This window comes from Melozone crissalis, unplaced genomic scaffold (genome assembly GCF_028551555.1).
Source record: "Melozone crissalis strain CALT ecotype California unplaced genomic scaffold, PUWL_Pcris_2 ptg000059l_1, whole genome shotgun sequence".
NCBI classification, from domain to species: domain Eukaryota; kingdom Metazoa; phylum Chordata; class Aves; order Passeriformes; family Passerellidae; genus Melozone; species Melozone crissalis.
The window spans coordinates 1,376,584-1,390,448 of record NW_026535837.1 but is presented as its reverse complement, the minus strand read 5'-3'; the positions used below and the strand labels follow the sequence as shown (position 1 = coordinate 1,390,448).

Below are 13,865 nucleotides of genomic sequence, written 5' to 3'. Positions count from 1 at the left end.
GGCTGTGGTACCAGCAGTGAACCCTAAGGCTGAGTGTGAGTCTCCCCTCTCTGCTCAGGAGTTAGCACATCCAGGTGTGGGTTCGCTGTTCCCAACATTGCCACACTGAAATAAGTCTGTTGGAAGATCACCAAGAGCACAGGGAGGCTGGAGAACATATCTGAAGAGAAACAGAGAACTGGGTTCTTGATCTGTAAGAAAAGTGGGGGAAATCTTGTTACTGTCTTAACCTAGTGGGAGAGCCTGGTGAAGATGAAGCTGGCTTCTCCCCCAAGCTGTGCAGGGATAGGATGAAAAGTAACAAACACAATATGGGGCATGGCAATTTCCAGGCTGGTGTCAGGAAAAGCTTTTTCTCTGTGAGCCCAGAGGGGACCATTGCTTCTCTCTTCCTGGGGATGCTAAAGCCTTTGCCAAGCCTCTGATCTGCTTGGATCTGCTTGGAGCTGGGGCCTAACCTAGGTGCTCATCACAGTTTCCTCCTAATCAAAATTGCCCTGTGATTTTACCCTTTTGTGTTCAATACATGTCACCTTTTGTGTCCTTATCCAAATGAAACCAAAGCTTGGAGGGCTGGAAACCCCAAAGAGGCTAAAGCTCCTACAGAAATGTTGGTTGAGTAGAAGGAGAGAGAAATTGTAGCCTTTGCTAAGTCTTGATAATCACAGCCTTTGTGGTGTTATTTCCGTTTGCTGTGCTGGCAGGGAGGTTTGTGCATCCAGCTGAGTCAGCACTGTGCTCTTCAGCTGCTGCTTGTGCTGAGTGCTGGAGAGGCTGGGCACATCTGGGAGGGGTGAGGGAACAAGGCAGCAAGTTGGTGCCTTTTCACAGTGGGGATAATCCAGCACTGGGGCAGGTTGGCCGGGGGGTTTGTGCAGTTTCTTCCCTTGACACTTTTCAGGACTGGCACAGTCTTGTCTGATCTCATTACTGACCCTGCTTTGAGCAGCAGGATGAATTACTTAAGGTCCCATCTATAACCTGCATTATCCTATGATCCTAAGTAGTGCTAGTGGAAGGAGGATTCTTGGGAGATGTGTAGGAAGGTCAATGAGGTGCAGATGCATGCTGATGTTTCAAGCGTGTACTCATTTTTAAGTTTGGGGTACTTTTTTTCATCAGTCTTGAATTATTTTTCTTTCAGATGGACTTGTTTATGTTCAAGATCTTAAATTCTTTGGGTTGTAGAAACTTCAAGATGCTTTTATTTCACAATTCGTGCTGAAGACAACTTTGCAGAAAAACATGCTTACAAAATGATTTGTTTTTACTTGTCAGGTCCATTCCTTAGTTCAAGACAACCTTTATTTTGATGAGTCACACATTTGCGAGTTAAGTGAATATGGGTGGGCTGTGAAAAATGACTAAAATATCAACAGCAATTTAAAAGTTCTTGTTTTCCTGTGCTTCTGCAGGTTTGCCTGGGTAACACAATGCCAGCTGAGCGCAAAAAGCCAGCAAATATGGAAGAAAAAGAATCTCAGTTAAATAATAAAGAAAAAGAATTCAGTGAAAGGCGACCAGTGAGCACCAGGGAGAAGCCAAAAGAAGATGTGAAGGTTGGTATGAAGAGAGAGACTTTAAAGGTTCCTGAAGATAAAAAGAAAAAAATGGAAGAGGATAAAAGAAAGAAGGAAGACAAGGAGAGGAAGAAAAAGGAAGAGGATAAAGTAAAGGCAGAAGAGGAGCAAAAGAAGAAAGAAGAAGAAGAAAAAAAGAAACTTGAAGAAGAGGAGAAAAAGAAACAAGAGGAGGAAGAAAAAAAGAAACAAGAAGAGGAAGCTGCTCAACTGAAGTAAGTCATCTTTTAAAGGTTTAATTGGGCCAAATGCTGGAGTTCTGTTATCAGGATTGTGGTCTGAGTTACAAAAGATGAAGTGTTGGAGTTACTTTTAATAAGTTGCATGTAGTGTTATAAATTTTACATGCTTGTCTGATTGTGCTTTAGGACTTCTAAGAGGTTTTGAGTGTTCACTTGTAACCTCTGTTACTTTGGTCTCTGTTGTGGGGGTTTGATAGTGTTCTGCATGTGATGACCATGGGGAGCACAATTGTGCTTGAGTAAATGTTGTGATTTAACCCCAGCTGGCATCAGCCCCACACAGCCACTCCCTCCCCTCAACAGGGTGGGGAAGAGAATCAGAAAAGTGAGAAATCTTGTGGGTTGACATAAAGACAGTTCAGTGGGTAAAGCAGGACCTGTGCAGGCAAGCAGACCAAAAGAATGAATTCATTCCCCACTTCCCCAGCAATCCCCAGGAGAGCAGGGCTCTGTCAAATGTTAACAGTGACTTGGGAAGACAAACGCATCACTCCTCTCATCCCTCTCCTTCCTTCTTGCCCCAGATTTACGTATTGGCCATGGTGTCAGTATGGACTGGGATATCCTTGGGTCAGTTGGGGTCAGCTGTTCTGGCTGTGTCCCCTCCCAGCTCCTTCTGCATCCCCAGACTCCCCCTTGGTAGGGTGGGGTGTGGAGCAGAAAAGGCCTTGGCCACGTGTAAGCCCATCCCAGTAACAGTGAACACACCCCTGTGTTATCAGCATTGATTCCAGCACAAATCCAAAGCACAGCTCCATACAGGATACTCTGAAGAAGATTAATTCTGTCCCAGCCCAAACCAGGACAATAAAGAAGCACAGATGCATTTCACATTAAGTGTTACTGTCCAAAAGTTGGGAATACAGACTTTGCAGATCTACAGATCATACATAACAGGAGCAAATCTGATGTGAGAAATGACTTTTAATCAGTCATAGACAACTGATACCTGGATGGCAAACTCAGACTGTAGCCTGGCAGTTTAATATGTGATATTGCCAAGACCATGTTTCTTATTATGTTATCCAGATGTAGTACAGTGTTGAAGGTGGCATCTTTATAGGTCTGAAATATTTCCCTTTTAAGATTGAGGCAATGTCATGGCCAAATTCTAGCTGGGACAGATATATTTCACCTATTCCAAATTTTCTGTGTAATTTCAGTAGTCTGGCAATAAAAGATTTTCCTTAAATGTGTAATACAGCCATTTTCCTTAAATGTGTAATACAGTAACCTTTTGAAAGGCTGTTTCCTCTTCTGTGGGAACTTCATCAGTAGTAAATGAAGTTTCATGTTTATATTTTCCAAGTCTGTTGGGATTAATATGTTCTGCATAGAAATATTTGAGAAATTTGGTTTTGTAACCAGTAGTACTTGCCCTTTGCAACACAAGAATTAAGCAGAGTTTCTGCAGCAGATGCTTTAGCTTTCTAGGATTAACTTAGTAGATATTACAGAAGAGAGTAAGGTGAAATTGTGTTAGAACTCCTGAAGTTTTCCAGCTGTGACCTTTTTTCCTTTGTACTGATACTCTGAGATGAGGGTTCCATAACAAAACTAATTTTTATGTTGCACAGGGAGAAGGAGGAAGCCCATCAGCTCCATCAGGAGGCCTGGGAGCGCCATCAGGCGAGAAAAGAGCTCCGCAGCAAAAACCAGAACGCGCCGGAGAGTCGTCCCGAGGAAAACTTCTTCAGCAGGCTGGACTCCAGTCTGAAGAAGAACACAGCTTTTGTTAAGAAGCTAAAAACCATTACAGAGCAACAAAGGGACTCCTTGTCCCATGACTTTAATAGCCTGAATTTAAGCAAATACATTGCAGAAGCTGTAGCTTCCATTGTGGAGGCCAAACTGAAAATATCAGACGTGAACTGCGCTGTGCACTTGTGCTCCCTCTTTCACCAGCGATACGCTGATTTTGCTCCTTCCTTACTTCAGGCTTGGAAAAAACATTTTGAAGCAAGGAAAGAAGAGAAGACTCCCAACATTACCAAGTTAAGAACTGATTTGCGTTTCATTGCAGAATTGACAATAGTTGGGATTTTCACTGACAAGGAAGGTTTGTCTTTAATCTATGAGCAGCTTAAAAATATTATTAACGCTGACCGAGAGTCCCACACTCATGTTTCTGTGGTTATCAGCTTCTGTCGGCACTGTGGAGATGACATTGCTGGTTTGGTACCAAGGAAGGTAAAAACTGTTGCAGAGAAGTTTAACTTGAGCTTTCCTCCTAGTGAGATAATTAGCCCAGAGAAACAACAGCCCTTCCAGAATTTGTTGAAGGAATACTTTACATCTTTGACCAAACACCTGAAAAGGGACCACAGGGAGCTACAAAATATTGAAAGACAAAACAGGTGACAATTGAATGTTGCTTTTTACTTATGAATAAAAATGAGTTTATTTATGAAATGCCTAGATTTGTTGCAGTATTTATGAACAAAGTTAGCAGTGTGTACAAGATAAGTGTGTTCTGCAGTGTTTCTAAAAAAAAGTTCTAAATTTGTTCTGAATACTTAAAAAGCAGAGACAAAACAAACTCTTTGAATATCTTTTAAAGGAAAGGGAGGTTGACCTTTAGCTGTAATTCTCTTTCCTCTGTTTGGTGCTGTTTCCTTATCAGCATGAGAGCAATGCTGCTTTCCCAGCTGGTACTGTCCTTTTCCAGTTGGCACAATCTGATTTCTCCCTTTCCACCCACGTGTATCAAACGAAACATATGCCACAATTGCTTTGGCTTGTTTACTTATTTTAGTATACTAGGATGAAGGAAAAAATAGGTTAAGTTAAGAAGGTATCTGTTACAGTCTAAGGTGGACAAATATATATTAAATAAATGTATTAAAGTGTTGGAGGGCATAGACAATTTAATAAAAGTCCTCCTAAATATTTATATGTAGTACTAATATTGCAGGGTATGAATATGTAGACTTTGAGATCTGAATAATTTTATTTCTGCTGTGTTCACATTTTTTAATAACTCTTTGCTTTAAAGCATATAAATGAATTCTCATTATTGGAGCCAGCCTAAACCCAAATGCTATTCTTAAAACAGTCATTGTCAATTTCTTCTGGAAGCATTCCAGTCAGATAGAAATGAACACGTTACTGTTTATAGACACATATTTCAGCTAAAAGGTTGGACATCCATCCAGAACCAAATGTATGCTTGGAATGCATTAAATTTTTATGTTTCCAAAGCAAGAATCCTTTGTGCTGATGGGTTTTGTGCTGCAGTCCTGTCTGGTCTCAGCCAAGTGTTGAATTTCACAGGATCATAAACTGACTTTTGAGGTACTGTTATTTCTACAAGTACCTTACTAATTCAAAGTACATTACTGGCTAAGATGTAATTTTTGCAAAGTGAATGAATATGAACCTTTGTATTTTCACAATTATCATTAGTTCTGTGCACATTGGTTCTGGCTGGTGTTTCAATGAGTGAGTGTTACAAAGTCTGCATGATAGAAAATAGAGTGAAAAAAATTTCTGAGAGGTATAAAATATGTTAAGAAAGCAAGAAGCAGAAAGAATATAAATTATCTGGGAGAAGGAAATATACTTTAATATTTACTTGTACAACTGCATAAAAATGGGTGGACAGAGCCTGGTCTGCCCTCATTACTGAGCCTGCTCTGAGTGGATCAGACAAGGGCAGAGGAGGGACCTCTTTGAGCACCTTGTCATTGAATTATCCCTCCCTGTCAGCTTGGGTGCAAGGCTCTGTTTTGGGGAAGGAGTGTGAAGAGCTGTCATTTATCACTGGATTAAGAGAACTCCTTTATTTCTCTCTCTGAAGCTTGAGGTGTCTATTTTAATTCCTTAATAAGGAGGAATAAGTTTTGTTAAATAAGGCATCAAAATCTTTCCTAGCAGATTTTATTTGTTTACAACATCTGTAACAGATTTGTGGCATTTGCTTGCTAGGGAAGTGCAGGGTGTGAGGAGGGCAAGACAGAGATTTGGCAAGGAAGAAGTGTATAAGTATTACAGAAATCTTCCTGAACTGTGGATTTGGGGAAAGTGATTGTGCACTTGATTCCTTACTTGCTTTTGGATTTTTTTATGGGTGTAGTTTTTGTGGTGTTTTTGCTTGGTTAGGTTGGTTTAGTTTTATTTTTAAAAACCCCAATAATCCTATTGGATAAAGCAATTCTCTGTGCATTGAAAATCTGATCCATTTTGCTGTAGTTTTTATTCACAGTGTTATTCCACAATCAATGAAGTGAGCAGGGAGTGAAGTGTTCCCTTTGTGCATTAGCTGTGTCACATGTTAAGGTTATGATATTTTGTCAGGTAAATAACTCATCCACTTATCTCTATCAGGAGAATGACTGTGAAATGATTTAGCTTGTACAGTTTGGTTGAATTAATTGAAAATTACTGTGCTAAATTAACAGTGCTTTAGTGCTGTGTTACCTGTGAAATCATTTAGGTAAAATTAAAGCGGACTCAAGTGTTGCTGGTTAAGTGGATGGTCAGGAAAAGTACCTTGAGTTATGCTTTGACTTTTATATAACAGAACCTGGTGGTTGTTTGGTTACACAGCTGAGGGCACAACAAAACTTGTCAGGCTGTGTCATTGGAAGGAAACTCCTTGATTCCCATATTCTGAAGGGAATTTTCAAAAATAAGTGTTAGCTATGGAAGAAACTTCTCTTGTCTAAATTAAGGATGTTTTTAAGATGTGCTGGACTTGCCTTGTGCTTTGAGGAGACATAAAGTGAGACAAGTACTATGTGCTGTACTTGTAATTGTATTCACAGGTGAACCATGCTTTTAATTTGCTTCTTTTGCTTTAACTGCTTTGAATTTGTTAACACTTGTCTTCTGGAAACTGAAATTGAGAACTGAAAGTCTTGTACTATTGTTACAGCACTTTGCTTTTTTTCTTTTTAATAATAGCAGAGAGCTTCAATGCTCGTGTTTATAAAGCTGCTGGTTTAAAATATGTGTGCAATAGACAACAGTCTCCATGGAAAAGCTGTGAATTGACACTCAATGTGTTTCCTGAATCCAGACTGAACTGCTGCACTTCACAAATACTCAGTGGTTATTTAATTTGGTAATTTTTCTTTGCTGTACTTTGCAGGAGCAGGCAATACATGTTAAATAAGTGTGTTTTGTCAGAGAAATAGAACTTTTGCCAGCACTAATGCTTCTTGCTCTCTTGTCAGACACCTGTGTCCACTTTTAGTTCTGAGCAGGGATAAGGGATTTTGTTGCTCACCCTGTAAATGTGTACACAAAGACTTTTGTTTTACAATTAATCTGGAACAAAAAGACTGATATCCCTCAACTTACATTGCCTTAACTATTTCAGAATTCTTCTGCCACAAAATGTTTGGCAAGACTGTGACTGTTTGCCTATTGCATAATAAAATCCTACAGATTGGAATCCTACAGATGATAATGTAATGATACAACCTGCTTTGGGAATTGTGCCATTTGCACCTTTTTTCAGGTTTCTGATGTTTCCATCTCAGTGCAGGGTGCTTGGTCAGTGGTTCCAGCACTTGTGAGCAGTGATCAAGTTCCTTCAGGTGCAAGTTACTTTTGCCAACAGACTTCAATGTTAAAAATTATTATTTGAAACAAGTATGAATAGTTTTGTAAAAGAAAACAAAGAGCACCTGAAGAAACAAATATAGCTGCTCATAATTTGGACTGATAGCTTTGAAATAACTTCTTTTGTTGGAAAGTCAGTGGGCTGCTTGCAAATGTTTTGCCCCTCCTGGTGACAATAGTTCATGTAATCATTTAAACAGTGTAGAAATGAATTGTTACAGGTGCAAAGCAACTTTTTTCTAGCTTATTGATAAAGTTGAATATTTTAATTTACTATGTAAGTATTTTTAGGACTTTTACAGCCTAATTGTGGCAAAGAGTAAGTGAGCCTTTCTCTTTCAATTTCCAGCACTGAAGTTGGAAATTCAGTGTGGTTTGGAAAGATAATAGTGTCACTTAAATGTTTGCCATTTCAGTCTAAACTGGGATTGTTACAGTCCCTCAGAGAGGGCAGGGCAGCTTTGCTGAGAGGAATTTTGATGGTTCAGCATAGCTCAGGTGTGTTTGAAGGGAAGGTGTTCTGACTGTCAGTTTGGGTTTTGCAGGCGCATTCTCCACTCCAAGGGAGAGCTGAGTGAGGATCGACACAAGCAGTATGAGGAATTTGCAATGTCCTATCAGAAGCTGCTGGCAAGTTCTCAATCTCTGGCTGATCTTCTGGATGAGAACATGCCTGACCTCCCCCAGGAGAAGCCAACACCTGAGGGTAAGGCAGATTCTAAAGCAGGTCAGCAGAACCCTGGACTCAGCTTGGATGTGGTGGAAAAATGAACCAAACCCTCTTAGCAATGTGTTCCTTCTCTTGGTTTCATTTCATTCAGCCTTTCCTCCTAAAGGTTATCAGCTAATGAATAATACATTTATTTTTTAAAATTAAAGTAATTATGCCTAGTATGTAACCATAACTATTGTGTATTGTGTAGTTATGGAAACCTAAATAATAACGCTTTAGGTTTGTTTCTGGGGATAGAGTAATAAATGGAAAATTAGAAAGGTTTTTAACCTGATCCTTTCCTTTACTATTATGCAGGTTTTAGTATTTAAAAACTGTGTCAGAGTTTTAAAAGCTGACACTGTTAAAAAATACATTTGAAGTCTGTTGTGGGCAGGAACATATTGATAAGCCAGATAAGTCACCAGGTGTGGCTGTCTGGCCCCCTGAGCAGGAGTGCAGCTTTCAATGCCTTAAAAAAAATGTACACTGTAAGATTCATTGAGATGTTGTTGAAATCATGACTATCTTTTGCTTTAAATTATGTTGAAGTTTAAAAAGCTGTATTTTTTAATGCCTTTAAGTATTAAATTGTTCTTTTAAAACTTCATGCCTAAAACTCAGTGGGGCACATACAGTTCATCATACTCCAAGTGATTACTTTTAATGCTAATGTATTAAAGTCTGGTACAACTTTCTAATACCACATAATGTGCTGTTAGTTTTTCTTAATTTGACCTCCTCTGATTCTGTCTGTATTTTTAATCAAAATGAAATTTATGATTTTAAGATAATTTCTTGCTATGTCTAATACTAAGCTTGAATTGTTAAAACCACTTTAAATTATGCATTGAAATATTCAGGTGAAAACAGAAGTAATAATAAGTTGTTTAACACTTTCCTAAAAGGACTCTTAAAGGTGCTTCCCCATGAAAGATTGTAAATTTGTGTAAATAACTTTGTGATGTTTTCACTACTTTTGCAGAACATGGACCTGGTATTGATATTTTCACACCAGGAAAGCCTGGAGAGTATGACCTGGAGGGGGGTATCTGGGAAGATGAAGATGCTAGAAACTTCTATGAGAATCTCATTGACTTGAAGGCTTTTGTACCAGCAATTTTGTTTAAAGATAATGAAAAATATTCCCAGAACAAGGATTCCAGCAAAGATGAATCAAGAGGTAGGATGTTTAGATGAGTTATTTTATTCAACATATCTTGTCCAACAGATAAACAAACTTGATGGAAGGAATGAGTCTAATAAAATAATTTGTGTTATCAGGACAGTACACCAGTTTGGATGAATTTTTAGGGAATAAACAAGGTAGGATAGGGATTACATCTGGTTATTAAGGAAGAAGAAAGTAAATTGATTTTAATTTTGTTAGAATTGTAAATTTCAGGTAATTGAAGGATAACCAGTGTGAGTAAATACCAACTTCTCTGTGAGAAATGGGAAGAGTTTTCCCTTTTTTGCAGTTTTCCCTTTTGTTAGTGTTTGGGGTTTTTTTCACTGTTATTTTCTTATTCAATTATTAATGCTAGGTGACATTGTCAGCATAAAATTTCACTGGATTAGAAGACCTGGGTGGTTCCTCACTTCTGGCACAGCTCTCAGTTCACAACCAGGCATGTGCAGACTTCAGGTGCAGTGGGATAAAAAGTCACCATCCCTGGCTCTGTGTGTAACACAGGATGCGCGATTGGAGAATTCTGACATTTCCCTGTAAGGATCTTTAGATATTGCAGCAGCTTGCCCAGGGAGACTTGAGTCTCTGTCTGTTTTAAAACAAGTGGAAAAATACCTGAGAAATCTGGTGTGAATATTGTTCATCCACTTTGGCCAAAAGGTTGAACTGGAGACATCACCTAAGTCCATTTCAGACTAGTTTTGTCTGTGATTCTGAACATGTTACTTGTTTGTGAGTCTGTATTTCCATATGGTGTGCGCACTGTTTAGAAGTTGTCACACATGGCTTTGAAAAATTTTAGAATTTTAATAAGGTTCTCTACCTTGAAATTTATTTTTTTTAAATGAAGCAGAGTCTGCAAATGCAATTGGAAGGAGGCCTGGAAAAACAGTAAAATTCTGTAGATTGTAATCTCTTGGAAAAATGCTCAGTGTTGGACCAGTATTGTGGTCCAAGAAAAATATTAACTACTCTTTTCTGAATCTTTCAGATTCAGATATTGTGTTCAAGGAAACTGATAATCTTTATTTGGCCTTTTATACAGCATGTTATTTGATCAACACCTTCCTCCAGTTCTGTTTTTTCCTTTTTTTTCTTCATCTATGTAAAAGATTTTGCATTAAGACAGTAGAGATGTAGGTTTAGCAGCATTAATCTTCCTATGTTGTAACAATGACTGTGTGTATTTAACAGTTTGTTAGCATTTATTTGGTATTTTTACTTAACTTGTAAATAGATTCAAAAGATGCCAAAGATAATAAGGAAGCAGCTGGGAATGAGGATCTGGAATTGGAGCTGGAGAACCTGGATATTAATGATGATGCACTGGAGTTGGACTGTGGAGATGAGGCAGAAGATCTTACAAAGAAGCTTCTTGATGAGCAAGGTAAAAAGAATTGGTTTTAAGAATTTTTTTCTTTGTGTTTTGTTTTTTAACTTGGTTGTTTTGGCTTGTGGATTTGTTGAGTGCATTCGGGGCAATTTATTTATTTATGAAACTAGCAGCTAGAAACTGCTAGGATTGTGATAAATGTTCTTCTAGCAAGTCATTCAGATAAAAGTGAAAATTATTTTAAAGATGTTTATGTAGTGAAAGTTACCAATTCCTTCACACAGCTTTTAAAAGTAAGCAAATGTAAAGGCAGTTGTCTGAAGAGTGGCTACAAAGAGGAATTAATACTTAACAACTAAACATTATAAATGCATCTTTTGGGGAATGTGTTGGTAAATTATTATATTTCAGAGCTTAAAGATGTCTGCTGCTTGTTTATTTCCCTCTGTTAGAGCAAGAAGATGAAGAAGCCAGTACTGGATCTCATTTAAAACTCATAGTAGATGCTTTTCTTCAGCAGCTTCCAAATTGTGTCAACAGAGACCTCATAGACAAGGTACAGTCATAGTTTCAGTTTTTTGCACTCTTAAAAGCCATAATAAAAAAAAATCAGATAGAAAATAAAGATTTCAAGCTTTAGAGTCTGACAGAAGCTGAATTAGTTTTTAATCAGTCTGTATTCCTCTCAGTGGACATGTTTTCTGACTATGCCAGTTCTAGCCAAAACTGAAGATTTTTCTTTATGGTTATTTTTACAGCAGCTGTATGTAGTAGGAATAACTCTGTAAAAGCTGTGTTTAAACACCATTTTCTGTTGCTTTCTTGAAAACCCACTGCATTATAGTGAAGCATTGCAATAACTCTGCTCTTTATAGGCAGCAATGGATTTTTGCATGAATATGAATACAAAAGCCAACAGAAGAAAACTGGTACGAGCACTTTTCATAGTTCCTAGACAAAGGTAAGAACAGAAGGGGACCAAGCTGGATCCGCCCATTAATTATTTAATTTAGCATGTTGCATGTATTTTTTAAAACCAGTGTATATTCCATTTGTTTATTCCTGATCTGCACTTTTGGAGTGGCTTATACTGAAGCACCAAAGTATTTAGACTCAATGATCCACACCATGATCAATTGTAAAAAATTAAAGTTTTTAATAAGGAATTTTTTTTCTAATACTTGGTGTTTACAGCAGATCTCTTTTCATTATTGTGAAAACTGTGAAAGTAACAGCAAAACCTACCTGATACCAAAAAGGGAGGTTTTATTTTATTCAGGACAACTTGCACTTTATTTTAGAGCCTGTGGACACTTAGAGCACAGTATAGTTTGAAGGAGGATTTCCTGTGATGTGTTAATTCTAATGCAGTACATGGCCATTGTAACAGCCTTGTGCCTTCTGCCAGTTCTAGGCCAGGCACGTTGAGCCTCTTTTGTCTGTGCACATCTGCCTGTGTAAAGCTGTTGCTGTTTTCCTTGTCTCTGTGTAAGCAGATTTCCTGCACTTACAGGAAGAGCCCTCCTTCCAAAAATGTTTGCAAATATTCAAATAAAAACATGGAATTTATTGGAGGAATAATATATTTCTCTGTTCTCTGTGAACTTGAGCCTTAAATAGGTGAAATCATGAAGAAGTTGCTTTTCTTGCTTCACCTTGCCCTGTTTCTCATGATGAGCTGTTTTGATGCTGAATTTAACATGAAGTGAACATGATCATCTTGGAATTCTTGCTAAAGAATAGCTTGAGTATCTGTTTTGTCTCAACACTTGTGTAGACTGGCTTTGAACAACCAGAGTTGGTGCTTTGTTTAATCACTGCTTGTGCTGTTTTCAACCCTAATTCAGCCCATTTCTGCATCCCATCTGAAATAAGCATCTGCTGTGCTAATAACTCAGTTCTGTAGCTGTGTGCAAAGCAATGGTTTGTTTGCTGACTGAGGCATTAACCTGGCTCCATGGTGAAGCAGTGCACATGATCTTTCATTCTCTTGTGTGTTTTTGCCTCTAAAATTTACAGGTTTGACCTCAGTGTTTGGAGATTTTGATAGAGGCCTGATTGTGCCTAACACATTAATTAATTAATGACAGAGGGGCAGTCAACTGATTATCTTCTGTGTTAGATGCAACAAGGTGCTCTTCAGCCCAAATGTAGGTAGCAGGGGAAGGAACATTTCTGTTTATCAGCCTGCTGGTAATCATGAAATGCATCAAAACACAATGTGAGCAGAATTTCTTTTTCACAGCTTAGGACATTTACAGTAAAGAAAATCAGCAGGAGCACTTAGACTTGTGCCTTCAGCTCTGCCATAATAGAGACCTTCCCATACTTGTAAAATGGAAGTGGCTTTTTGGCTGGTCTGTGACAAACATTACATTAATGTTTGTACCACTGTCCTGTATTGTTTCCTGGTGCTGTAGCTTCCAGATTGCTGAAATTGATTATTAACTCTTGGAAACTCTTTGAAAATCCTTTTTTCTCTTTGCATAATCTGCTAAATTGTGCTGTGTGACAGTGATCTGAAGGAACTGGGAGATGTGCACAGTGAGAGGAGGTACTTTCAAACAGGAGCAGCATGATAAGGCTTGTAAATTCAGCAGTGTGATTTCATAGATGGCATGAAAGCAAAAGTTAAATTCCTGATATATTGCACTGTTAAAAAATGTGTCTGTGATCAGGCTGTGCTGTGAACAGAGTTAATAAACTCCTAGAAGCATACACAGTTTCCTCATTGCCATTGATTTGTCATCTTCCCAGTGGTAATTCCATTGCCCTGCAGATTTGTATTAAAAGTAAAAATAATTTTAAAATATTAACTTTTCTCATAGACCTCAATAGAGAAGGATAGTGAGATAGCCTTGAGGAGCTGCTGCTGTTGTGATGGTTCTGGTCTCCAGTAGCTGGAACTAACACTGAAGTGAATGGCTCAGTAATCTTCTCTCTGCTGGTCTTTTTATTATAAATATGAATTATTTATTTAGGTATTAGGTATAGATTTAGGTATAAATATGAATAAATAAATAATAATAATGAATAAATAAATATGACTATTTTATTTACATATTATTCCTAATATTAACAAGTACTACCATTTAATTATTTTTTAATTCCTTTTCCTGCTGTCTGCTCCGGGACCTACTTGACTAATAAATACTCAAGGTACCCTCATTCTTTCAAGATCTTAAGTTCAGTGTGGGCCTGCATTGGTGAGCCCATCTCTGGGCTACTCAGCTGAAGG

The 13,865-nt window shown here is 38.1% G+C and overlaps 1 protein-coding gene across 1 annotated transcript in view; it reads left to right on the top strand.

The window, feature by feature from the left end:
- Positions 1-13,865, top strand: part of UPF2 (UPF2 regulator of nonsense mediated mRNA decay) — a 53,036-nt gene that overhangs the window by 3,340 nt on the left and 35,831 nt on the right. Inside the window, exons 2-8 of the mRNA XM_054287547.1 lie at positions 1,416-1,795; positions 3,400-4,179; positions 7,936-8,096; positions 9,088-9,285; positions 10,532-10,681; positions 11,080-11,183; positions 11,503-11,588. Of these exons, the coding sequence (XP_054143522.1) occupies positions 1,434-1,795; positions 3,400-4,179; positions 7,936-8,096; positions 9,088-9,285; positions 10,532-10,681; positions 11,080-11,183; positions 11,503-11,588 (1,841 nt within the window). The 5' untranslated portion in view covers positions 1,416-1,433. The remainder of the gene's footprint in view (positions 1-1,415; positions 1,796-3,399; positions 4,180-7,935; positions 8,097-9,087; positions 9,286-10,531; positions 10,682-11,079; positions 11,184-11,502; positions 11,589-13,865) is intronic.